General features: G+C 45.8%; 1 protein-coding gene across 5 annotated transcripts in view; it reads right to left on the reverse strand.

Moving 5' to 3' along the window:
- CWF19L1 (CWF19 like cell cycle control factor 1) overlaps positions 1-24,428 on the reverse strand; it is a 28,627-nt gene extending 4,199 nt beyond the window's left edge. The window contains exons 1-10 of one of the 5 annotated variants that reach the window (XM_006157379.3): positions 24,335-24,428; positions 21,269-21,353; positions 20,277-20,355; positions 18,276-18,377; positions 14,651-14,865; positions 11,646-11,764; positions 8,243-8,327; positions 7,074-7,214; positions 5,618-5,732; positions 3,307-3,386 (exon numbers count right to left, since the gene is read on the reverse strand). In XM_006157379.3, coding sequence (XP_006157441.1) covers positions 3,307-3,386; positions 5,618-5,732; positions 7,074-7,214; positions 8,243-8,327; positions 11,646-11,764; positions 14,651-14,865; positions 18,276-18,377; positions 20,277-20,355; positions 21,269-21,353; positions 24,335-24,357 — 1,044 coding nt within the window. In that variant the 5' untranslated portion in view covers positions 24,358-24,428. Of the gene's footprint in view, positions 1-3,306; positions 3,387-5,617; positions 5,733-7,073; positions 7,215-8,242; positions 8,328-11,645; positions 11,765-14,650; positions 14,866-18,275; positions 18,378-20,276; positions 20,356-21,268; positions 21,354-24,065; positions 24,249-24,334 lie in introns of those variants that run through there. The other 4 variants (XM_027775288.1, XM_027775287.1, XM_014591186.2 and 1 more) reach the window with 4 other exon arrangements.
- Between the last annotated feature and the right edge of the window lie 1,984 nt (positions 24,429-26,412).

Genomic DNA, 26,412 nt, shown 5'->3' on the forward strand with positions numbered 1-26,412 from the left:
AGAGGAAGGAAGTAAGAAAGCAAGCCACCAGATTCAGGACTTGAACCCCAGTTGGCCATGTGGGAGTGTCCAGGGCCTTAACCACCACGCCACCTGCTGGTCCCCAAGTCTCCAATTTCTATTCTTGGTCATTCCTGTGCCACTCAGCTGCTGCCACAATGAACTCTCATTGTAGAGGTTACAGCAACAGTGTCTGCTGAAGAGTGCCGTTAGATGTTACACATTTCGATGCAAGTATTAAATGAAGTGGGAGCAACTCAATTGGACAGCACATAAGTATGCTTTTGAGCACACGCACACACATGTCTGGCGTGTTTCAAGCCACCAGAGCCAGGACTCAAACCACAGTTGCCCATATGGGATCCAACTTCTCTTAACCACTAAGCTACATGGGCCGGCCCCCAATTCTAATATTTTTTAAATTTATTTTATTATTATTATTTTTTAATTTGACCAGAGAGAGACAAAGTGAGAGAGCAAGAAAGCAAAGGCAAGCCACTAGGTCTGGGACTCAAACCACAGTCAGCCATATGGGAGTCCAGCACCCTTAACCACCACGCCACCTGCCGGCCCCATCCCCAATTACATTCTCACCACCACTACATCCCCTACAGGCTCATAGGAAAAGGCCAAAATAACATGATCTGCATCCAGTATTCCCATAGCCTTATGAAGCTGGTTAAACTTTACAAAATAAAAGCAAACAAACAACCTAATAGGGCAAAAGGAAGAAGGGGACAGCTCAAACTTAGATACATCCAACAAGATGAAGACTATGATTCCCAATAATGGATGCCAGCCTTTAACAGTACCTAAAAACATTTCTGCCAAAACCAAAACATACAGGACTATTCTACTGCTCTGCCATTTTTTTTTTTCTTTTGGAGAGGTTTTTGCTATAGGGCACATGCGTTTGCCAAAAAGACAGAGAGACAGAGAGACAGAAAGCAAGAAATTACCCCCCAGGAGGGATGGCCATGCCACAATCCCTTCTCCTCCATTTTCCTCTCTCAGGATCTTGGGCACGCACGCACACGCGCTTGGCCTGAGTTTAAGCCACTGGATCTGGGACTCAAACCACGTTCGACTACATGAGAGTCCAGCGACATAGCCATTACACTAACTGCTGGTCCTGCTCGGGCATTTTTTGAAGGGAAGACACCGTGAGTGAGCAGACAAGAGGTCAACAGGTCCTTTAGAAAAAAACAATCCAAAATACAGTTTTAGTATGCTAGGCTCAAAGTTAAGGCTGGAGGAAGAAGTCATTTATTCCTCATTTACTATGACAAAGTCTAAAATAATGCTAGGATACATACTGGAAACAAATTAAAGCATGATCATTCTTGACTGGCTTGGCAAAAAGGATAAGCTCAATTTCTGAATCTAAAGCTATAAAAATATTGGGCCCACACAGTGGCACAGTGGTCAAATGTGACACTCTGCAAGGCAATCCCACGAGGAAACGTTTCTGGTTCAAGTCCAGAGGCCACCCTGAGTATGCTGGGCACAGTCATGCCCATGACCCAGAGCTGGCTGAAGAGGGGGCCGGGGGCAACTGCAACAGCAAACCCTGTTGGAGGCTCTGTCTCTCTGAATTTCTCACTCACTGAGGAACTGGAGAGATAAACTTTAGAAGAAAAAAAAAGAGTATCAACATTTTCAATACAATATAGGTGAATAAGCAACAGAAGACTCTCCTTTTGGAACGATAGCAATTATATTGCTGGACTCCCACATGGCCGATCTTGGGTCAAGTCCAAGATATGGTGGCTTGAAACTCACACTGGTAGGGTATGTGTGCATACCACAGATCCCAGGAGGAAAAAGGAGGAGAAGGGATTGCAGCGTGGCCATCCCCCATGGGGGGGTTGATTTTTCACTTTCCCTCTTACTGTCTCATCTCTGTCTCTGCCTCTATCTCTCTATCTCTATCTCTCTCTCGGGCAAGCACACATATCCTAATGTGAAGACCTCTACCAAAAAAAAAAATAGTAATAATAATTTGATATAGGGTATGTGGGCTCACCAGAGAGAGACAGAGAGGAGAGAGCAAAAGTACAAAAGCAGGGTACCAGGTCTGGGACTCGAACTGTGGTTGGCCACGTGAGAGTCCAGTGCCTCAACCACCACACCACCTACTGACCCTGGTCCTTATTTCAGATACTCAGAAATTAACAAAAGCAACACATTGCTCCCAAGTATTATGAACTAAAAACATAGGGGGTTCAAGAAGTACATAAAAACATCACCCTAGAAAAACCATTCCTATTTGTGAGAGAGTGAAGAGGGAGCTATCTTACAAAACAGGCGATTGGTATAGTCAAAAAGACAATAAATGTTAGCAAGGATGTAGAAAAACAGACACTCTCACACTGTGGTGAGAATGTAAGATGGCGCCATCATTACAGAAAACAGTTTAGGGTCAGCAGGTGGCATGGAAGTTAAAGCAGCTGGATCCCACATGGCTGATTTCATGGTTCAAGTCCCAGACCCAGTAGTTCAAAAATCACACTGGGCACATGTGCGTGTGCACCCAAAATCCCAGAAGGAGAATGGAAGAGAAGGGACTACAGCATTGCCATCCCCTTGGGGTGGGGGGTGGGGGTGATTTCTTTCTCTCCCCTCTGCTCTCTCTCTCATTCTCTCCCTAGAACTGCAGACATACTATAGCAAACTAAAAATAAAGAAAATAGTTTAATAGTTTCCTAAAAAGTTAAAGGTAAATTTGCCTCATAACTCAGCAATTCATTCCATTTTTGGTTAGGGGTCTAGCCAAAAGAAATGAAAATATATGTCACACAACTCGAATGAGAATGTTTCACAGCAGCAATATTCCTAACAGGCATAAAGTAGAAACGACCCAAACATCCATCCATCAGCTGATGAGCGGACAGACAGGCAGACAAAATGTGCTCATAATGGAATGCTATTTGGCAGTAAGAAGGGGTAAAATACTACGTGCTACACCATGTAGTATTGAACAGCTTCAAGATTATGCTAAGTAAAAGGAGCCAGAAACAACACACCACATATGTGCCATTCGGTGGCATGAGATGTCCAGAAAAGGCAAACAGCTGGAGGTAGCAAGCAGACTGGTTGCCTGGGATACGACAAGCAAAGGGATTCACCATAATCAGGCTTAAGAGACCTCACTGGAGTGCTGGGATGTTCCGGCACTATACGATGTGATGGTTCAGTCAGCAAACTGACTAAAAACCATCGAATTGCACACTGAAAATGAGTAGATGGTGCTTCAATAAAGCAAATAGGCATCTCTTCTACGAAAGGTCCACAGGAGTGACTCACGTGTGTGCCAATGTTGACCACCAAATGCTTTTCCACTTCAGGGCTGGCCAGGCAAAACCAGCAGGGTCCCGGAGGCTGTGCTTCATGGGAGAAGAAAGGCAAGTGTTACTGCGATCCGAGCACCACCAGCACGAGATCACCCTGCAGAGCTGGGCCTTGCTTATCTTCACATCCTGCCAAGAGTGGCCCACAGCACTGCTCCAATGGGCCAGGCCCACCATCCTCCTTACTAGGACTCTCTGCCACCATTGCCAGTGACATTAAACCTCTATCAGAAAGTTCTACATCTGTAATTGACCTATAGGAGAGGGATCCGCAAGCAACCACACACTGACCACAGTAGCAAGGTATAAAGAAAGAACACTGGGGACCAGTAAGAGTATTGGTTATGTCAAACAGCAGTCGACTGCAATTTGAGTACCAGACACAGTGGCTTAAAACTCACACCAGGGCATGCCCAAAATCCTGAGAGGAAAATGGAGAAGGGATTGCAGCATGTCCATCCCCCCTGGGGGGGGGGGTGATTTCTCACTTTCTGTCTCTCTGTCTCCCCAGCGAGTCAACCTTAAAAGTAAGGGAATGGGGGGAACCAGCAGTTAGCGTAATGGCTATGTCGCTGGATTCCCACGTAGTCGACCGCGGTTCGTGTCCCGGACCCGGTGGCTTAAAACTCACGCCAGGCGCGTGTGTTGTGCGTGCCCAAGATCCCGAGAGGAGAATGGAGGAGAAGGGATTGCAGCGTGACCATCCCCCCTGGGGGGTGATTTCTCGCTTTCTGTCTCTATGTCTCTGTCTGTCTGGCGAGCGCACGTGCCCAAAAGTAAAAAAACAAAAAAAAAAAAAAAGGAATGGGGACCAGTAGATGGTATAATGGTCACATCGCTGGACTCCCATGTAGCTGGCTGCGGTTCCAGTCCTGGACCCAGTGGCTTAAACTCATGCCAGGCACATGTGCATGCATGCCCAAGATCCTGAGAGGAGAATGGAGGAGAAGGGATTGCGGCGTGGCCATCCCCCCCAGGGCGTGATTTCTCGCTTTCTATCTCTCTGTCTGTCTTCCTGGTGAGAGCCCGCGCCCTATGGCAAAAACCTCTACCAAAAAAATGGAGTGGAGAAAGAAGGTATCAATGAAACAGTCTTGAAGTCCTTCCTCCCAGTTTGATTAGCCTATTGTTTTATGTACATATACTAGGGGACCAGCAGGTGGCATGGTGGTTAAGGGATTCGGACTTCCACACGGCAGAAAGAATCCTGGACCTGGTGGCTTACTTTCTCACTTTCTCTCTCACTCTGTCCCTCTCTGGTCGAATTTAAATAAATAAATAAAATTCAATCAAATAAATGCAAGATTTCTCCCTTTTTTTTTTGGTCAAGAGTGTGCATATGGGGAACCAGCAGTTAGCGTAATGGCTATGTCGCTGGACTCCCACGTAGTCGACCGCAGTTCGTGTCCCGGACCCAGTGGCTTAAAACTCACGCCGGGCGCGTGTGCGTGCGTGCCCAAGATCCCGAGAGGAGAATGGAGGAGAAGGGATTGCGGCGTGACCATCCCCCCTGGGGGGTGATTTCTCGCTTTCTGTCTCTATGTCTCTCTCTGTCTGTCTGGCGAGCGCACATGCCCTACAGTGAAAATCTCTCAAAAAAAAAAAAAGAGTGTGCATATGGTCAATAGAGAGGAAAGAGGAAGAGAGAGATAGTGGCTGGGAAGGAGAGGAGAGGAGAGAAGAAAGCACCCCCAAAGGGGCATGCATGGTCACGCAAGAATCTCTTCTGCATTCCTCCATACTGTTGGGAATTGGAGGTGCAGCCTGTTTTAAAAGCCTCTGGGTCCAGGATTTGAAAACTGATAGGGCAGTTGGCTATGTGGAATCTCGCTCCCTTAACCACTACGCCACAGGGCCAGCCCAAGGAAGGAGTTTTACAGATACAAAGGAAAGAAGGGCCGGCAGGGGGCATGGTAGTTAAGGGCACTGGACTCCCACATGGCTGATTATGGTTCAAGTCCCAGACCTGGTGGCTTGCTTTCTCACTCTCTCTCTCACTCTCACTCTGTCCCTCACTGATCAAATTAAAATAAATAAACAAGTAAAGTTAAATAAAATAATTCTTTTTTTTTAAAAAAAAAGAAAGGAGATTTTAAAGGAAGAGCCTTAAAGTCAGGCCTTTTTTTTAGGCCATCTTTATATTATTTTATTTTTACTATTGGCCCTAATGACTCATTGTACAATCTTCCTCTCCTAGAAGAGACTCTCTTAGCAATGCCGTTTTCCAAGTAAAACCTCAAATAACAGTGGTTGCTCAAGGTACTTACGAGGTTTGCGAGGCTGCTTTGGGTGAGGAGACGATTTACTATCTCGGCCTGTGGAAGATCGCTTCCTTCCTGGCTTCTCATTTAAATCAAAGAAAAATTGACAGGCTGATTCTTCCTGGAATGGCAAAGGCAGAAGAGTAACTATCATTCCACTAACCTTTAGACCAGTAGCCAACCACTGACACCCAAGGGAACATTTCTGCCATGCCTACCTTTCCCCTCAGCCTTCTTTGCATATTCTGGGAAACAAAAGGACCTTCCCAACCCTGATGGCAGAACTTTGTCACACACCTCCACACATACCCAGCTACTGCCAAATTCATCTCTTTGGAAAAACAACTTAAAATGCAAATTATACAGCAATTCTTCTTAGAACAATGTGCGCTCCCTAAATTCCTTTTCCTTTCTCTCTCAATAGGGACAGAATATAATCCTACAATGTCAGAGGTCAAACAATTCTAATTCAGCTTTAATTAAAGAGGTAAAAGTCTGCTCTTGTGCCAGCATGTAGCATGGTGATTAAGTTGCTGGATCCCCGCAGGGTCAACCAAGGTTCAAGTCCCAGACCTGGCAGCTTGCTTTCTCACTTTCCCTCTCTCTCCGTCTCTCTGGTGAATGCATGTGCCCTACAGCAAATTAAAATAATAATAATAATAATAATAATAATAATAATAATAATAAAATTATGTAAATAATTATTAAAAAAAAAAAAAGTCTGTTTGTGAAGAAAGAAAGAAGTCTGAAAAAGCAGACCATGAGGGAACTGGGTACTCCTTGTGGGGAAAGAATTAACTGCATAAGAGTCTGCTAATAAGAAAATTTCTTGGGCCAGCCAGCGGCATAGAGGTTGGGCAGCTAGATGCCCCATGGCTGACAGCACAGTTGGAGCCCTGGCCCCGGCAGACTGAGAAACACACTGGGTGCACGTGCATCTGTGCCCAGTATCCTGAAAGGAGAGGCAGAGACTGCAGCACGACCATGCCCCAGGGAGAGGTCGCTCTCACTTTCCCTCCCTCTCTCTGTTCCCTGGCAAACACATGGCCCTCTAGAAAATAAAAATTCTTCAGGATGAATCTTATTTGTGTATCAGTAATCATTATAAAATCTAAATTACATTGCTACCAAGCTGGATCTTCACCTAAAAAGCGACAAACAGATGATCAACTTTGGACAAGAAAAAGGCTTAATAAATGAAACTGTAACCTCACCATATGAACTAAGCATAGATAAAAGAAGACCGAACATTTGAAACTGTTAGCCTCAAACTATCAATACAAGAAAAGAAAATGAGCTTAGCTGAAATCTATTTAGATTCCTAAACACTACCCTGACTTCACAGTAAAAAAATGAGCAGATTTTAATCCCAAGGACTCCACTTATGCACTAAAGTCCAACTCTAAGAAGCACAGCCGTCACGGGCAATCCCGTCCAGATGCCACCCTCGAGCAGAACATACCTCAGGGGCAGGAACTTGCTTTCCTACGGAGGCTTCCTTCCCAAGTTTTCTGTAAGGGTTTTCAGTGACATCTGGAGGCTGTTTGACCAGTTCCGCTGCATCCATTAGTTTCATAGGAACAATACTGAATGCATAAAGGTACTTTCGAGGAAAAAAAAATAACAACAACATTAGAGAAAATAGTATCACTCCAAATGTAGTTAACTATTTCATTGTAAAAATGTCATACAAAACATCCGAAACTGAATAAAATTAGAAGAGCAGCAACCGTGGGGCTGGAAGGTGGCATAGGAGTTAAGGCATTAGACTGCCACATGGCCGACAGCGGTTTGAGTCCCAGACCTGGTGGCTTGCTTTCTCACTTTCCCTCTCTCTCTCTCTCTCTCTCTCTCTCTCTCTCTCATTCTCTCTGTCTCTTTCGAGTCAAATTTTTTAAAATAATGATGATAAATAAAATACTTTAGAAGAAAAAAAAAAAAAGAAGGGGAACAGCAACCAGCCCACCTGGGGCTCACTGAATACACAAATGCCAATTAAGTGCCCTCTCCAGGGCTAACTAACCAAAGATGACCAGTAATGAGTCACAAAGCAAAGCCCAGCCATTGCACAAGGCAGGGGTCGTCATTCAGACAAGGGGACAATGACAACCATCACAATGCGGCCCAAAGAGCTTCCTCTGTAGCCCTTGCTTCTACCTCTGAGCCTATCACCCTCGTGTACTTTGTCATCCACACCATGGTGCTGTCTTCAGGTCAGCTCCCTACCTACTTCCACTTGGCCGACTGCTCTCGTTTTACCTATCTCCATCCACAGGAGGCTACTCTTGGCCCTAGGAAATCATGAATGGCAGACTGGGCGAGGTAGACATGTATCAGGAAGATGAACTTTTTTTGAGAGAGAGTGTTTTGCAATAGGGTGTGTGTGCTCGCTGGAAGGACACAGAGACAGAAAGCAAAAAATCACCCCCTGCCAGGGGGGATGGCCACACCACAGTCCCTTCTTCCCCAGTCTCCTCTTGGGATTTTGGCCACTCATGCACATGAGCCCGGTGTGAGTTTTAAGCCACCGGGTCCGGGACTTGAACTGCAGTTAACTACATTGGAGTCCAATGATGTAACCATTATGCCACAGGTGATGATTAACCTACCACCACATAATCCAATCTTTACCTTTTTCTTCTCTGGATTTCCAACGTCTGCCAGGGCTATGAAGCGGGTAGCATGCTGTGCACTTTCCTGTAGAACAATGTGGTTTCTAGAACATATGAGAGAACAGGCTAGCAACACTGCAATTCGGATTCACAGTTGTGAAATATGCAGACTCCATGAGGCCATAAAAAGAGCAGAGGTCCTGAATCCATCCCCCTAAGTCACATAATCCCAGATAAGTCACCTATCTACTGAGAAAATGTTACCTATCCCATCTAGGCGAGAAGCAATCCCCACCCCACAGGGCTATCATTAGGAAATGATAAGATTACATCTCTGAACAATACCAAAACTTCAACTTTTGGTTTTAAAAAAGTTGTAACATTGGGATCCAGCAGTTAGCGTAATGGCTATGTCGCTGGACTCCCACGTAGTCGACCACAGTTCATGTCCTGGACCCGGTGGCTTAAAACTCACGCTGGCACATGTGCGTGCGTGCCCAAGATCCCGAGAGGAGAACGGAGGAGAAGGGATTGCGGCGTGACCATCCCCCCTGGGGGGTGATTCCTCACTTTCTGTCTCTCTGTCTCTCTCTGTCTGTCTGGCGAGTGCACACGCCCTATAGTGAAAAAACCTCTCAAAAAAAAAAATTTTTTTTTAAAAGTTGTAACATTGGCAAAATGGGGCCAGCCCGGAGCTCAGTGGTTATGGTGGCTGGATTCTCCATGGTTGACAGTACGATTTGAGTACTGGACCCAAATGCTTGGAAAAACATGCTGGGTGAGTGTTTGTACATGCCCAGAATCCCAAAAGGAGAATGGAAGAGAAGGGCTAGTGGCGTGGCCATCCTTGTGGGGTGCTTTCTCACTCCCCCCCTCCCGTGTGTGTGTGTCTCACTAGGGTAGGCATATGTGTCCTACAGTAAATTATACTTAAATAAATGAATTAAGGAAGCCCTTAGACAGCTTTATGAAAAAAAATGTGCAAAATGTTGATAAGTGTTGAAGCTCTTTCAAGGTCATGGGAGGGTTCATTTCACTACTCCCTCTTCTTCTGTGTATTAAAAACTAAAATAATGAACACCAGAAAGAAGCCTAGCTGTGACGGCACAGACGGGAGGGTGCCACTGTCTGATGCTGGAGCCATACGGGGAGACCCCGAGTCTGACTCCAGGCTGACCTGAACACGTCACGCCTGCCCACAGGTATACTCATGATCATGGCTGGCTAGAATGCTAGGGTGAGGTACAGAGCACAATGAGACCCTGTTAGGGGTCCCTGTGTGCATATATGTGTGGGTCTCTCTCAAGACCTAAAGTTTAGGGGCCAGCATTTGGCATGGTAGTTGAAGTGCTGTATTCCTACGTGGTCAGTCAAAGTGAGAGTCCCAGACCTGGCAGCTTGAATATCGCACCGGGCACATGTGCATGTGCACCCAAAAATCCCAAGAGGAGAATGAAGGAGAAGGTATTGCAGCATGGTGATCCCCCTGTAGGGAGTGATTTCCCACTTTCCGTCTCACTGTCTCTGTTGCTCTCTCTCTGGTGAGCATCTTAAGAAACAGAAAGAGGGAAAGTGAGAAATCATCCCCTATTCACCTCAAACTAGCCCTAAGTAACCTCTTCCCCCCACCCTTAATTTGTCAGAGGGCACATACACTCACCAAAGAGACAGAGACAGAGAGAGAGAGAGAGAAAGAAAGCAAAAAAGTTCTTCTGTAAGGGGCATGGTCATGCTGCAATCCCCCCTTCTCCTTTCAGGATTTTGGGCACAAACACACATTGCTAGTATGCTTTTCAAGCTGTCCCGGTCTGGGATTTGAGCCATACATCTGGCCACGTAGGATCTGGCCACCTTCACCATCAGGCCATGGGCTAGCCTCAAGCTCTCCATCTCCACGGATACCTACTTTCTATCTCTATAGATCTGACTATGTGGACATTCCACATAGACGGAATCATGTAATATGTGGTATTATGTGTCTGGCTTCTTTCACTGAGCATACTGCTTTCAAGGTCCAACTATGCTGTAGCATGTATCAATACTCTGACCCGTCTTATTGCCAAATAACTTCCACCTTGTTGATATACCACTTTTTATTGATCTATTCATCAGGTGATAGGCAACTGGTTAGATCCACTTTTCAGCTATTATAATGCTGTTATGATCATTTGTGTAGAAGTTTTAAATGGATATACGTCTTTATCTCTCCTGAAATAAGAGTGGAATTGCTGGGTCAAAAATGCCAAACAGTTTTCTAAAAAGGCTGCACCATTCCCATTCAAAACACACGAGCATTAGGGAACCAGCAGTTAGTGTAATGGCTATGTCGCTGGACTCCCACGTAGTCGACCGCGGTTCGCGTCCCGGACCCAGTGGCTTAGAACTCACGCCGGGCGCGTGTTGCGGCATGACCATCCCCCCTGGGGGGTGATTTCTCGCTTTCTGTCTCTCTGTCTGTCTGGCGAGCGCACGCGCCCTATGGCAAAAACCTCTCCAAAAAAAAAAAAAAGAATTATTTTATTTAATGTGGGACCAGCAAATGGCATAATAGTTATATCACTGGATTCCCAGGTAGTCGACCATGGTTCGAGTCCCAGGCCTAGCGGCTTAAAATTTACGCCAGGTGCACGTATATGCGTGCCCAAGATCCCAACAGGAAAATGGAGGAGAAGGGACTGTGGTGTGGCCATTCCCCCTTGGGGGGTGATTTCTTACTTTCTGTCTCTTTGCCTCTCTCTGTCTCCCCAGCAAACACATGCAACCTACAGCCAAAAAAACCTCTCTTAAAAATAAATAAATAAAAATATACCTCTAAATCCAAACCAAAAAAAAAAAAAATTAAAGTTATTATTTTTTTTTATTTTAAGAGATTTCTGTAATAGGACATGTGAGCTCACTGGAGAAATAGATAGATAGAGAAAAAGAGAAAAATCACCCCCCAGAGGGAATGCCATGTGGTATTCTTTTCTCCTCCATTGTCCTCTTGGAATTTTGGGTACCCACACATATGCACCCAGCAGGAGTTTCCAGCAGTCAGATCCAAGACTCACAGTCAGTCATGTGGGAGTCCAGGGCCTCAACCACTATGCCACCTGCCGGCCCCAATACAAGTTCTTAATCCCAAACTGAAATACTCTGATTACACCTAGAACTGAGTTTTCAAGACTATACAAAGAGTATCTGCTCGATCAGATAAAAACAGGACCCCATGTGCTATAAAGAGCAACACTGAGTCTAACCCCTTGTATTTCAAATTAGGAAACAAACTCAGAGAACTTGAATGGCTCCAGAGTTAATCATTTTAGTGCCTGAGCAACCAAAAGGAACCAAGATATTAAACAGCTAAAAATGAACAAGAGAAGTTTACGCAAAAGACCCAGGGTGAAGTCTTCAAAAAGCAAAAAGAACAAAATGCTACTCACCGATATGGAAGCCTCTCATAATAGGTCTTTTCTAAAGCAGCAAAATGGTATCTTGGTTTCAAGCTCGTGGCGAGACTGGAGACCAACACAGAACCACTTTTTTTGGTATCCACTTCTCCCTAGTAAATAAAATTCAGTTATCCATCCAGACCCAAGAGTTATCAACAATGCAAAGCAGTAACAAGACACTGTGGACTATCTTCGTAATTTATACCTGGACATGAATGGGGCAGAAGGGAACTGTACAGCAAATTTCACACTTATAGTAGTCAGAGAAAAGTCAAACACATCAGGAAACTGGATTATCATGAAAGCAGAAATAAGAACAAGTGTTGGGTACCAGAAGTTAAAAGTAACTCCTTCGTACTAATACCTAAGCTGATTATTACAACATTTTCTGGGAAGCCCACTCTCCCTAGTGGCCAGACTGCTTCTGTAAGGCGCTCTACAGAGCACCTGGAGCTCTCACAGTGCAGTTACAGTCAATGCAGAAAATGAAAAGTAGGCGCCAGCGGGTGGCATGGTGGTTATGGCGCTAGACTCTTACATGGCCAACTGCAGTTCGAGTTCCAGACCTGGCCGCTTGAAACTCACAACGGGCACGTGTGCATGTGCGCCCGAAATCCCAGGAGAATGGCGGAGAAGAGATTACAGCATGGCCATCCCCCCAGGAGGTTATTTCTCACTTTCCCTCTGTCTCTCTTGTCTCTCTTTGGCGAGCGCACACACTCTGTGGCAAAAACCTAAAACAAAACAAAACAAAAAACAAAGAGTTAGCTTTCAGGGTCTCTAGGATCATCAGAATATTTGGTGTGGAATATTTAAGGCCTCATCACAGAAACCTGCAATCCTTTCTTTTGCTTCAGTCAAGGAAGCGGTGGTTTGTGAAAGGGCACAACCCCACCCCATTACAAAGTTTATCAAAAGACCAGCTTTCTCTCAGAACATCCCCAGCTTCTGTTAATAAGCAATTACACAATTCCTCATCTATAACATTATTAATAAACTCTATTGTAAGATATTAGCTGGAGATAGAGACATTAGATGTTTATTTCCCATAGTGTCACTGTTTCTCAGTCCTCCTGCTCAGCCACCCAGCTGGGACTACAAGTGCAGCTACCATGCCTGGCTCTTTTTGAAACAGTTTTATTTTGTTGCCAGGCCAGGCTCCAACTATTACCCTCCTGCCCCGGCTTCCATGGTGGCTGAATTACAGGCACAAACCTTTGGGTTGGATCAGAAACCAAACCCGGGCCATCCATGCTGTCCAGACAGCATGCCACCACAGCTGGGCCCAAGGACCTTCCTTCTGACTTACGCCTGCCTCTTTCGACTTTCTGCTAAAGAGCAGAGAACTAGCCTTGAAGTCAGCTGTAGTTTCTTAGGGGCTGGTGAACTACGTTGTTTTCTCCCCCATAGATATTTTGCATGGTGGGTTGGCCCTGTAGCTTAGTGGTTAAGGGAGCAAATTCCACAAAGCTAACCATGGTTCAAGTCCCAGACCCGGCCTTGGTGGCCTGAAAACATGCCAGGTGCATGTGCATGCATGCCCAAATTCCGACACGATGGAAAAAATGGAGAAGGGCTTGTGGCATGACCATTCCCTTGGGGGTGCTTTTTTCTCCCTCTGTGTTTTCTCTTTTTCTCTGTCCCTCTCTCTGACAAGTGCACCCTCTGGCAATTAACAAATTCTGGCTAGGCATATGTGCGTGTGTGCCCAAAACCCCAAGGTGAGAATAGAGAAGGATTGTAGTATGGCTGTCTCCATGGGGGATGATTTCTCATTTTCCCTCTCTGTGTCTCTCTCTGGTGAACACATCTACAGCAAAAATTTTTAAAAATAATTTTTGTATGGTTATTTATTTACTTATTTTTAGAGAGACCTTTGCTATAGGTTGCATGAGCTCACAGGAGAGACAAAGAGACAGAAATTGAGAAATCACCCCTGAGTGGACGGCCATACCACAATCCCTTCTCCATTCCCCTCTCAGGATTTTGAGGACACGTGCACAGGAGGCTGGCCTGAGTTTTAAGCCACCGGGTCCAGGACTCGAACCGTGGTCAACCATGTGGGAGTCCAGCAACGTAACCATTATGCCATCTGCTGGTCCCTGTATGATTATTTATAAACTTTGATCAACATTCCCTTTAAACTCCCTCCAGAAGGAAGGGGTCTCGTTTTCTCATCGTTCCTCACAGAGCATCATGCTTCCTCCTCCCACCTTGCTTCAGTGGCCCCTCTCTGGAATGTCCCCAGCTCTGATCTCTATCCTCGCTGTCACCAGCACTACCTCACATACAAGAGGGTAAACATAACTGGGGCCTTTCCCTTTCAGCACTCTCCCTCACAGTGTTGGCCTCCCTGGGTGCTGAACACATGGTGCTGAAGTTGGCAGGGAGTGTTTGAAGCCACCAGGTCTGGGACCCCAACTACAGGCAGCTGTGTGGGAGTCCAGCGACGCAACCACTACATCAACTGCTGGCCCCCATAATTCAATTTTTTTAAAATTCTGAAGGACCAGAAGATGGCATAATAGTTATGTTGCTGGACTCCCACATAGTTGACTGTGGTTCAAGTCCCAGACCCGGCAACTTAAAAATTCACGCCGGGTGTGTGTGCATGCATGCCCAAAATCCCAAGAGGAGAATGGAGAAGAGACTGTGGCATGGCCATCTCTCCCAGGGGGTGGTTTCTTGCTTTCTGTCTCCCTGTCTCTCCAGCAAATGCACACGCCCTGTAGCAAAAATCTCTCCCAAAAAAGGGTCTATTTAAAGAACCATTCATTTATAATTAAGATTGCTGCCATGGCATCAGTGAACCACACTTCTATTAAAGCAGCTTTTGCTTTTCATCAATATAGCTTTCAGAATCCTAAAAATTTCCCAAAAGACTTCCAGTGAAAGGTACCAAGAGCTAAGATACTCAATATAGGAAGGGAAAAAAAGTCCAATGTAAGCCAGTAAGATTTGCTTTTAGAAAGTCCAACTGAACAGGCATTACTCACAGAAGAATTCCCAAAGTTCCCCACATACTTGGGCCACGGGGATGTGAGCAAGATATCGACACCCTTAAACTGGGGTGCTGAGCACAGCATTGTTCTCAGGGAAGACACGTCCTTGGGACTGAAACTGTAACCTGGAACTGGCTCGCTCAAGGACTCGGTCCCGCTCAGGTACGCGACCTGCAGCCCCGAGCTTCCAGTGAAGACGCCTTTCCGACCTGGGTTCAAAGAGAAAAGGACAAGTTTTAGTCAAAAGTGCAGCATGAAATGCCTTGATTGTGGCAATGGATCTTTCTCCCTGTGTCCCGGCTCTGCAATGTCCCTGTCACTCCATACGCCTGAAGGAACATGGAGGCTGACGGCCACCACAGCATTTCTGCTAAGCTTTTGAAAGGATCTCACATAAACAGATGTTTCTATGCCACATGCTTTGCACATACTATTGCAAAATGTTAGGTAGCACTGATTTTTTTTTTTTTTAAGTTTTTGCTGTAGGGCACACCTGCTCACCAGAGAGAAACAAAGAGATAGAGAGACAAAGTGAGAAATCATCTCCCAGGAGGAATGGCCATGCTGCAATCCCTTCTCCTTCACTCTCTTCTTGAGATTTTCGGCTCATGCACACACACGCCCAGCATAGTTTCTAAGCCACTGGGTCCAGGACATGAACCACGCAGATGGTCATTTGGATCTAGTGCCTTTACTTCTATGGATGTAAGGGCTGCTGGATTTCCACATGGCCGGCTGCGGTTCGAGTCCTGGATCTGGCAGCTTGCTTTCTCACTTTCCCTCTCTCTTGCTCTATCCCTCTCCGGGACAGAAAAGAAAAGGCCTTTTGTCCTCTAGAGAAGACTCTACGTGGATGAACAGAAACCTGATTCTTGGACATCAAAAGAGACCAAAAAAAAACAAAAACAAGAAAAACCCCTGCAGTCTTAAGGAAGCTATCAGCTAGAAAACAGGTGCTCATCAGGCAGGCAGCAGCTCCCAAGGGACAGAAAAGAAAGAGAAACTGTTTGGGAAAATTAGAGGAATTGACTTTCTTCTAAAGTTACTCCTGGCTATGGCTTTGATTCCGTTCTTTGCTGTTACCTCCAAGGCCTTGCTCTACCGATTTTCACCTCCTCTTCACCTACTGCGTCTCTTCTTCTCAACTCGTTCTTTTTTTTAGAAAAAAATAGAGTATGCTCAACCCTGAGAAGTCTCTCTTCTTCAGTCTAAAATTTCTCAAGAGTAGCCCGCACTAAGTGCTTGGCCTCTTAATCCCTTAACCCAAGGTAATCTAGTCTCTCTCTCCCACCACTCCAATAAGGCCAATAATCGTCCTAGAAGAAAGTGGCTTTCTGAATCATCAGGAAGGCTTCAGCAGTGTGCAGGCCTTGAAGGAGGGGGAAAACTTAGACTCGGAATGGGGAGGGTGGGACTATTGGGAGAGGTAACTACTTCAAGGAACGACAGGCAGAGAGGGGTCAAAATGGCAGCACGAGAAGGTTCAGTCAGGGCAACTTGGAGAAGGCACTGCAAAGACGGTCAGGGCCTCAGGAACACTGGGTCTGCAGGCGCTTACAGAGCCTTTCAGTGCTTTCGGGGAAATCCGTGAAACTGATGGCTTTATGTAACACAGAGAGGAAGAAGAGAAGGCATTTGAGGAAACCTAAGTGTTCTCTACTTTGCACGACAGGTCTCTTCTCCTGAAACCACGTTCTCTTCACTTAGATTCTACGAACCTAACCATACCTGACCTCTTCAGTCTTCTAAGCGATTTTACTTCTCTTCACCTCCGCCTTGGATGAAGGTACGCCACCCCACGGACACTGTCGTCCACCTGCCTCCCTTCTCACTCTATTTTTCCCTTAACAATCTGATCCTCTTCTCAGCTTTACTTCTCATCTTTATAGGACCAGTTCCCCAAAACCTACTCTCTTCAATATCGATTTGACCTTGCAGTTTAAATTCTGGACCCAGCAGCTTGAAAAACAGGCTGGGCATGGGTGCATGCAAGGCCCAAATCCTAAAGAAATGGAGTCAAAGGGACTGCAGTGTGAACACACTCCATGGGGTGCTTTCTCCCTCTCTCTGTCTCGTCTCTCTCTGGCCAGCATACACACCTTCTGGCAAATTTTAAAAAATGACAATGACAGCAAACACATAAAATCTCACCTAAAGGAGACGCACATGATTGGAGCAAGACGAGATTGTTTCCGTGAGGGCCATAGCCATACACAGAAACAACAGGTCAAGAAGAAGAGTAGGGACATTCACAGCAACGGAAATATGGACACTTTCTCTTGTTCTGAGAGATTTTTCGCTATCGGCCACATGTGTTCGCTGGAGAGACAGAAAGAGAGAAATCACCTCCCCAGGGGGCATGGCCACGCCACAATCCCTTCTCCTCCATTCTGTCCTCGGGATTTCAGGCATACATGCACATATACCTGGCATGAGTTTTAAGTTGCTGGGTCCAGGACTCAAACCATGGTCAACTACATGGAAGTCCAGTGACGTAACCATTATGCCATCTGCTGGTCCCAAAATATGGACACACTTTCTAGAGAAATGAAGCCATCAGAGAGGAAATGTGAAGGATGCTAAAGCCATTTTAGAGAAAAATAAGTTGAGGGGCCAGCCATTGGCATAATGGCTGTATTGCTGGACTCTCATGTAGTTGACCGTGGTTCGAGTCCCGGACCCAGTGGCTTAAAATCACATTGGGCACATGTGCATGCGTGCCCAAGATCCTGAGAGGAGAATAGAGGAGAAAGGATTGTGGCATGGCCATACCCCCGGGAGGGTGATTTCTCGCTTTCTGTCTCTCTTTCTCTCTCCGTCTTTCTGGAGAGCGTACGCACCCTATAGCAAAATCTTCTCCAAAAAATAAGAAAAAAATAAGTTAAATAACCTGAGAAGCAGGACATGAATAGAAGGTGGGAAGGAGGCAGAAGAAAATTTGGTAGTGCTTCCTAAAAGGGCCAGACACTGGAAGAACCACTAAAGGCAATACTGAGGGCTGTGGAAGGAACACCTTTAAACTGGAATTAAAGAGTAGACCTGGAACCCAAAAAGAACAAAGGGACGACAATGAACTGGCACTAAAAACGTGGGTTAGCGGGTGGCGTAGTGGTTGAAGCGCTGGACTTCCACATGGCTGACCACGGTTTGAGACCCAGACCTGAGAGCTTGCTTTCTCACTTTCCCCTTCTCTTTCTCTCTCTCCTCGTGTCTCTCTCCAGTCAAATTATAAAATAATAATAACAATAGATAAAATTTAATAAATATTTTTTTAAAAAGAAAAAAAAAAAACTTGAACTGCCAAAACCCTCGAGGGAAGCCTAGAACTCTAGCTAGTCAGGAGCCTAACTAACAAGTAAGCTGCATACATCAAGCAAGGTGACAAAAACTTGACCCTGCTGGTCGCCTGAAGGAGTAGTGCTGTGTGTGGGAACACAAGACAACAAGGGAAAACGCCACTGTCCTAAGGGCATACATAGACACAGATTTTGAGAAAGAACCCTTAACCTCCTTTCTCTCAGGCAGTAATGGCAGAAGAATCCAACCAAAAATTTCCTGGGAGACTCATTCCCTAGAATACTTTATTATGTTCATTACAAAACAAAAAATATCAGCTTACCCAGATAAGTAATATTCTCAGCTAACTCACACCCATCGGCATCTTGGAAATATTTTAGTGTTTCCTGGTTATTGGCACCAAGCACATACGTCTGAATAGGAGCTAGGGAGAGAAACAGACATGACGCCATAGTTATCGAATTTGTTTTGAAACTTGAGAAATGCATCCCTTTAGGAAAATTACTCACAGCATAAGGTGTCTGTCCATTCCCCCACAGCAATACTAAACGTGGAGCATGTGTAACATTAAGGATATCTTACACCCAACTTTAGGGCTTGACTATCAAATGATGTAGCTAGACTGACAAACTGACATTTTACAGAGGAGAGTTAAGTGCCAGTCCGTAGGCTAGTGGGTAAGGGAGCCAAATCTCAACACTGCAATTTAAATCCCAGCCTTGGCATCTTGAAAAACATGCAGGGGACATGTAATGCATGCCCCAAATCCTGACTGGATAGAAAAATGGGGAGGAGGTTGTAGCAGATCGTATCCCATTGAAAGGTAGTTTCTCCTTCTCTGTCTGTTCTCTCTGGCGAGCACATGAGCCCTCCAGCAATATAAATAAATAAGTAAATAATTTGAGGGGAAAAGCAAAATAAAATAAAAAACACATGCACCAGCTGTGGTATGGTGGTTAAAGCAGCTGGATCCCACATGGCCAACCTAGCAGTTCAAGTCCCAGATTACACCCAACTTTAGGGCTTGACTATCAAATGATGTAGCTAGACTGACAAACTGACATTTTACAGAGGAGAGTTAAGTGCCAGTCCGTAGGCTAGTGGGTAAGGGAGCCAAATCTCAACACTGCAATTTAAATCCCAGCCTTGGCATCTTGAAAAACATGCAGGGGACATGTAATGCATGCCCCAAATCCTGACTGGATAGAAAAATGGGGAGGAGGTTGTAGCAGATCGTATCCCATTGAAAGGTAGTTTCTCCTTCTCTGTCTGTTCTCTCTGGCGAGCACATGAGCCCTCCAGCAATATAAATAAATAAGTAAATAATTTGAGGGGAAAAGCAAAATAAAATAAAAAACACATGCACCAGCTGTGGTATGGTGGTTAAAGCAGCTGGATCCCACATGGCCAACCTAGCAGTTCAAGTCCCAGACCTGGCAGCTTGAAAAACATGTTGGGTGCATATGCACACATGCCCAAAATCCCTTAAGGAGGATGAGATGGAGGAGAAAGGATTGCGTCAACATGCCCCAATGGGGGTACTGCCTCACCTTCCCTCTCTCTGTTTAACTCTAGCAAGTGTACATGCCCTCTGGCAATAAATAAATAAAAATAAAACGAAAAAATACTAAAATTGGGAAAAAGAAAGGACACATACAGTTGTATTTATTCAGTTCCTGCCAATGTAGAAGAGTATTATTTTTCTAGAACCAAACTGAACCAAATGAAAAATGTGAACATGAAGATTATGCATAAGCATTCTTTTTTTTTTTTTTTTAAGAATTGTTTATTTTGGAGGAACCAGCAGTTGGCGTAATGGCTATGTCGCTGGACTCCCATGTAGTCGACCACAGTTCGAGTCCCAGACTCAGTGTGTGTGCATGCATGCTCAAGATCCTGAGAGGAGAATGGAGGAGAAGGGATTGCAGTGTGGCCATCCCCCCGGGGGATAATTTCTTGCTTTCTGTCTCTCTCTGTCTTCCTGGCAAGTGCACGTACCTTATAGCAAAAACCTCTCCAAAAAAAAAAAAAAGAATGTTAAAAAAAAAATTTTACAACAACAACAAAAAAAAGAATTATTTATTTTATTTGTTATTATTGTTCTTTTTTTAATCTGACCAGGCCCAGTATTCAACCCATGATCGGCCATGTGGGAGTCAGCACCTTAACCATCACGCCACTCACCTGCCTCAAGCATAGGCTCTCCTTCCCCATCAATGCAAAATCAAAAGGTTAAATAACTGCAGCAGACAACAACCCAGAAAGATCTGTAGCCTTTAAAATATCATTAGAAACTGTACATTCAATAAAAATATTTCTATACCTTTTTTGGCGCCAGTTTTATACTCCTCCCATTCGGCATCTGGGGTGGAGCCAAAGAAATTTCCTACACACAACAGCAGCTAAAATGAGTTTTTTAAACAGATATATGAGTTTTTTACATATCAAACAACATTATCATTGATAGCATTTAGCTAATTATCCTGCTTAACGGTCTCATATCAGGTTTTTATTCTTAACCAATTTGCTGAACTTTAACACACAGTTCTTTGGAAGCAACTATACCTGTTACTGATTCTATGAATTATTAAATGTTTGCTCACTGCCTGTTAAATTCAAGTTGGAGATGGAGAAGGGGGAGTCAGGGAACTGAACTTTCAAAAGAAGTCGAATTTGAGGGCTCCTCAAATAGTCCTGGTCCCACTCCGCCATCCCATGGCTCTCTCCCCCTTCCTTCTTCCTCAGAGTACACAGTGAGAGGGAAACAGGCCTTTAAAGAATCTCTCTGTTGCATATAAACTTACAATATCAGATACACTCAGAGATACAAATCCACTTGGCCTATTATTTTTACTCAACCTCTAACTCAATGAACAAATTATCCTGTACCTAAAATATTCCTCTGTATTCCAGGAATGCATAGTCTAGCTGGCAGCTCTACATAATGCTTGTGTAGGGCTCTTCAGCTTGTGAAGCATTTGCACATATACCATCAGACTTAACTCAGACCATGCACTGATGCCAAACCCAGGGGTCAGAATCACCTAGGGAGGTGTTGCTAGTCTGTTTCAGTTCTCTACACAGTAACTGAGTAACAGGGTTCACATTGGAGAAGTATAAAAAGATCCACAGTAAGGAAGTCTACCTCCTTCCCAGCAGTCAACAGCTACTGAGTTCCTCTGCTCACCAAAGGAACTCAGTCTACCAAAAAAGGAAAGCATGTCTTCCCTCAAGAAATGAATAAAGGAGCCCAGCCTTTACTTTGGTATGTTTGACAATAGTAAAATTAAACCCAGTATAAAAGAAATGTCTTACATCAAAGTTTCCACTTTTCTTCTGAATTGCTCGAACTCTATTGAATAAAACATCAAACTTTCCTTCAACATCTCCACAAGCCAAGCTGTGAATGAGAGATAAATGTTATGGCAACTGAGAAAATACGAAACACCAACAGTCTGAGTTGGGAATATTCTAATCTTCTGGAATAGGTAGATATATGTGATTCAGACTTCCTGTAGTTACTTTGTGAGGTTCAACGCCTGTGACCAAGCACTGCCCACTGGGCAGCTGTGGCTAAAGGTCTCAACACACCTCTAGCTCGTCATCTAAAACTGAGCTTATCAAATCCTCCACAGTCACCCAACTTCTCCTCAATCCTAAATTTGTGCATGGGTCTATTGTTGACTTGTCCCCACATTCAAAAACCCCCCATCCAGTCACTGAGTCCTATCAATACCCTTTTCCAAACATTTCCCACGCTCAATCTGTCCTTTGTGTTTCTTTTTTTCTTTATTTTTTTCTTTTTTCTTTTTTCTTTTTCTTTTCTTTCTTTTTTATTTTTTCCTTTTTAGTTTCTACTGCATTATCTAGTACAAGGCTGCGGTCGCTCATTCCATAAACCTGTACTAGAAATGTTAGGAGTACAGTAAGGAGGGAGACTCAGTTCAAGTCTCAAGGAATTGAAAATTAGGGAAGGGAAGACATTTTCATCATTATCAGTTTATACAGAAAGGGCTATAGTAGGAGAGAGGTGTAGCGTGTGATGGGGCAGGAAGTAGGAAATGGCATGAGCTGAGGTTGACAAGGTGAACTGGCCCTAAGCAATGAATTCGTCCGTTCTAGCATCTCACTTCTGAGATTTTCTCATTCTAATTTATACGCATACCCCCCCATTCCTTACATCATTTTTTAATGTCTGTTAACTCATCTTGAACTAGTTCTTACAGTGTTGTCAGTATGCTCTGCTGGTATGCTTGCATTGTACCCTTCACTGAGCAGTTTCAAGCAGGGTGGAGACATGACCTCACCTGCTTAAAAAGATCATCTTAACAACAGAGTGAAAGACAGTCTGGAGGAAAAAGTGATTATAAGCAAAAATATTAATAAGAAGGGCAATAACTAACAGATGGGGGGAGAGAAACAGGAGAAATTCTAATCTGAACACAAACTGGAGTAAGGAAGTTGGACGAGCAATGAGGGAGAAGTCAGAAGGGAAGTCATCTGCCGCGGTGGAGGCCTGGAGGCCTAGTCAGAGAGAAACAGAATGATCTGGGTGTAGGATACAAAGTATTTCAGCACAATGGAGAAAATGAGGTTGTTTCCTCAAATGCTGCCTTTTGGAGAGGTTTTTGCTATAGGGCCTATGCGCTAGCCAGACAGGCAGAGAGAGACAGAGCCAGAAAACGAGAAATCACCCCCCAGGGGGGATGGCCACGCCGCAATCCCTTCTCCTCTCCTCTCAGGATTTTGGGCACGCACGCACATGTGCCCGGAGTGAGTTTTAAGCCACCTGGTCCGGGACGTGTGGGAGTCCAGTGACATAGCTGTTACACTAACTGCTGGTCCCAGTTTAATTTTCTTTTCTGGAAAACCCTAAGAGGTTCTCCACTGGCTGCAGACACACGGTGCTGCTCAGGCCTGGACTGTCCTCACGGTGCTCTCCCCAAGTTCCCCAAAGGGAAACCTTCTGTGCTATCAGTTACCCGCTCTCTGCCCGTCATTCCCTGGAGTAGTTACCGCTCCGAACAGTCTCACCATTCCCATCCTTAGTCGACGTTTTCCCCCTTCTTCAAGGCCCAGCGCATTTCTGAAGCCTTCCTGACCGGCTCAGAAACTGACTCTCCTCTCGAAACCTCAGAAACCCCTACAGTACCAGAGCAAACTCTGCCGTAAATTATTAAGCATTCTCATTTATCTTCTGAGCACCACCTCTTCGAGGGAGTCTTCTAGTCCCCGTCGGATACCAGTTCCTGGGGCTCCCATAGGAGCCTGACTTACTACGGCTGCTGTGACACGGGACCATGACGATTTCTGGGGGATCGTATATCAGAAGCCACCTCCAAATTCATGGGTGCCTCATCTGGGCCTTTCCCCACTGTTCTCAACCCCATGTGAAGAAAGAAATCTATGCCCAACAGAGCCGACTCTTCACTCACACTCAAGCCATCACCAAGCCCTTGATGTCACCTCTTAACAAACTTTGGATTCTTGCCCTTTCCTCTGCCATCGTTCTACCTAATCCTAGCTGTCCTCTACTTTGGCTCTGGTTTGTTCTCGGGACTGCAGCCAGAACCACCTTCCAAAACGAAAGTCTGACCTTCTGCTAGGTAGGAAGCATTCTTAGATTTCAAAGGCTTAAAGTTAAAGACAAAAATACTAACCAGAGTGAGGCACTCTCTCTGAACCCTGCCTTGATTCCTCCCACTAAACCGAATGCCCCTATTACACACCCTCCCAGTAGTGAACCGTTAGTTCCTGGCATTTATCACAATCGCAGTGCCACGTTTATCTGGATTCTTTGTTCCTCTAGACATAAACTCCATTACCGCAGGAACTCGGTGTATGCAGCGCCCGGCACAGTGCCCGGCACACTATGGGCCTTCAAAAACTAACTTGCAGAATGAATGAATGAATGAATGAGTGAATGAATGAAGCCCGCTCTTCTCTACCCCCTGTCCTCCTTCCCCAAAAGTGCGCAGAGCCGGGGTCCTAGCTGTGGATCCTGTCCAGCACCGCCCAGGGCCCAGCAATGGGCCGATGTCAAGGGTTTAGTTAACAGGTAGGTGGGGTGAGGGGAGAAGCGGACGGGAGATGCGAGGCCACGACTGCCCACCGTGGAGGAGACCTGGCTCGGGAGCTTCCGCCCGTCCCAGCCAGAGCCGCCAAGAGTCCTCGGGGGAAAGCGGGAGAAGAGACGGCCCCTCGGCGGGCAGACCCGCTGGAGCTCCCCGGTGCCCCGCGCCCTCGGCCCCTGCCTCCTGCTCCTTTCCAGGCACGGGAAACAGCCCTGCCCGTCTCTGTACGTACACGCGGACACACGCGCACACATGTACACACACGCGCACACGCGAGCGCACGGGTTTCCGATTCACAGTCACTCACAGGCGCAGCGGTTTCTGAGCCATCGGTCCCGAGTGCCTGGGGTAGGAAGACCACCGAAAACCCGGAACCCGAACAGACAGCACTCGGAAAACGGCGGCCACACGGCGAGAAGACGTCAGCGTCCTCCAGCCAATGAGGGCTCAGTCAACTACGGAGAGCGCCGAGGGACCAAAGTCTCGCGCAGACAGTTGCGTCTCAAGAAGGGAGAGGAGCAAAGGAAGAAATGATCGAATGAATTCTAATTTTTTTTGTTTTGTTTTTTAATGTCGGGTTAATTGAATTTAGTTAGCTGCTAGAAAGTTCCTGGTGCAATGTTGGGCCCTAATCTAGCGATAGTGTCTAATGTGAAAGACACACCCTCCATGCTCTTTGTAAGTTTTGTTTTGTTTTGTTTTTGGAGAGGTTTTTGCTATAGGGTGCGTGCACTCGCCTGAAAGAGAGAGACTGAGAGACAGAAAACGAGAAATCACCTCCCAGGGGGGTGGCCACGCTGCAATCCCTTCTCCTCCTCCTCTCGAGATCTTGGATACGCACGCACACGCACCCAGCGTGAGTTTAAGCCATGGTCAGGGACTCGAACCTGCAGTTGATTACATGGGAATCCAGCGACGTATCCATTACACCATCTGCTGGACCCATTTTTTTATTTAACTTTATTTATTTTAATTTGACCAGAGAGGGACAGAGTAAGAAAGAGAGTGAGAAAGCAAGCTGCCAGGTCTGAACTCAAACCATGGTCAGCATGAAAGTCCAGCACCCTTAACTACCAGGTCACCTGCTGGTCCCTTTGTAAGTTTTTATCGTACAGGTAAACGAATAGTCACCTCGATTCAGTAAGTACCAGCATGTTGCCAAATTGGCTTCCCTGGCTTTCTTTCAAGGTGTCCGAGCACTTTTATTCTCACTGAATCATTAGAAGGGAGGACAGGCTCCAATGCTCAGCACGCATTTCTTAAGAATAAAGTGTGTGGTGGGGGGCAGCAGATGGTGTGGTGATTAGGGCATTGGACTCACACTTGGACAACTGCAGTTTGAGTCCCAGATCTGGTGGCTTGAGTCATAACATGCACGTGTATGTATGTGTGTGTGCCCAAAAATCCCGAGAAGAGAACAGAAAGAGAATAGAAGGGACTGTGGTGTGGCCATCCCCCTTGGAGGGTGATTTCTCACTTTCTCCCTCTCCGTCTCTCTCTGGTGAGCACAAACATCCTATGGCAAAAATCTTTCTCTAAAAAAAATTAAATTAAATAAAGGGGGGGAATTCTGTGAAGAGTTGAAGACCAAGTGGTTGTGGCCACATTTCCAGCCTCCGATCACAGTCGGCTTCTCCACCTGGAACCCAGGAGCTAGGGATTCAGAATCCTGCCCCTCCTTGTTTTCTGGCTTTGTGAGGAATCTTACCAGCAAACTCAATGGTTAACAATGTTACCAACAGGACAGATCCTCGCTCCATGAACTCCCAGCTTCACTGGGAACCTCACCCTCTTGTAGTCCAGGAGTCCTGACTGGAGGCAACTTCTTGAAATACGGCAAAGCTGTGGGTTGCTGTGTCCGTGAGGGCCCTGCCTCTGATCAATGTGTCAATGAGAGAAATGCCGGGACTGCTGTGGCAGGAGAAGACGGCAGGACGGCTGCTGGCCAGGTTGTAGGTTTTAACCTGGCTGCAACTCCCAAAGTGAACCAAGGAAAAGCAGGTGTGAAATGACCTGCAGGGAGATGGCCAGGTCAGGCCAGAACCCCTCCTGTCCCCTATGGGGCTCCTTTGTTTTCCCTAGAGGTTTTTGCCTTAGGGCATGTGTACACACCAGATAGAGACCAGACAGGGAGAGGGAAAGTGAGAAATCACCTCCCAGGGATGTTGGCCGGCCGCAATCCCTTCTCCTCCATTCTTCTCCTGGGATCGTGGATACACACACAGATGTGCCCAGTATGATTTTGAAGCCACCGGGTCTGGGACTCACACCACGGTCAATCATGTGGGAGTCCAGTGACATAACGTAACCGCTAAGCCATCTGCTGGTCCCTCGGCTCCTCTTTTGACTCAGACTGTGACTTCAGCCGGATGAGGAGGACAGGGT

The sequence above is a fragment of the Tupaia chinensis genome, unplaced genomic scaffold, assembly GCF_000334495.1.
Source record: "Tupaia chinensis unplaced genomic scaffold, TupChi_1.0 Scaffold000539_1, whole genome shotgun sequence".
In the NCBI taxonomy this organism is placed as follows: domain Eukaryota; kingdom Metazoa; phylum Chordata; class Mammalia; order Scandentia; family Tupaiidae; genus Tupaia; species Tupaia belangeri.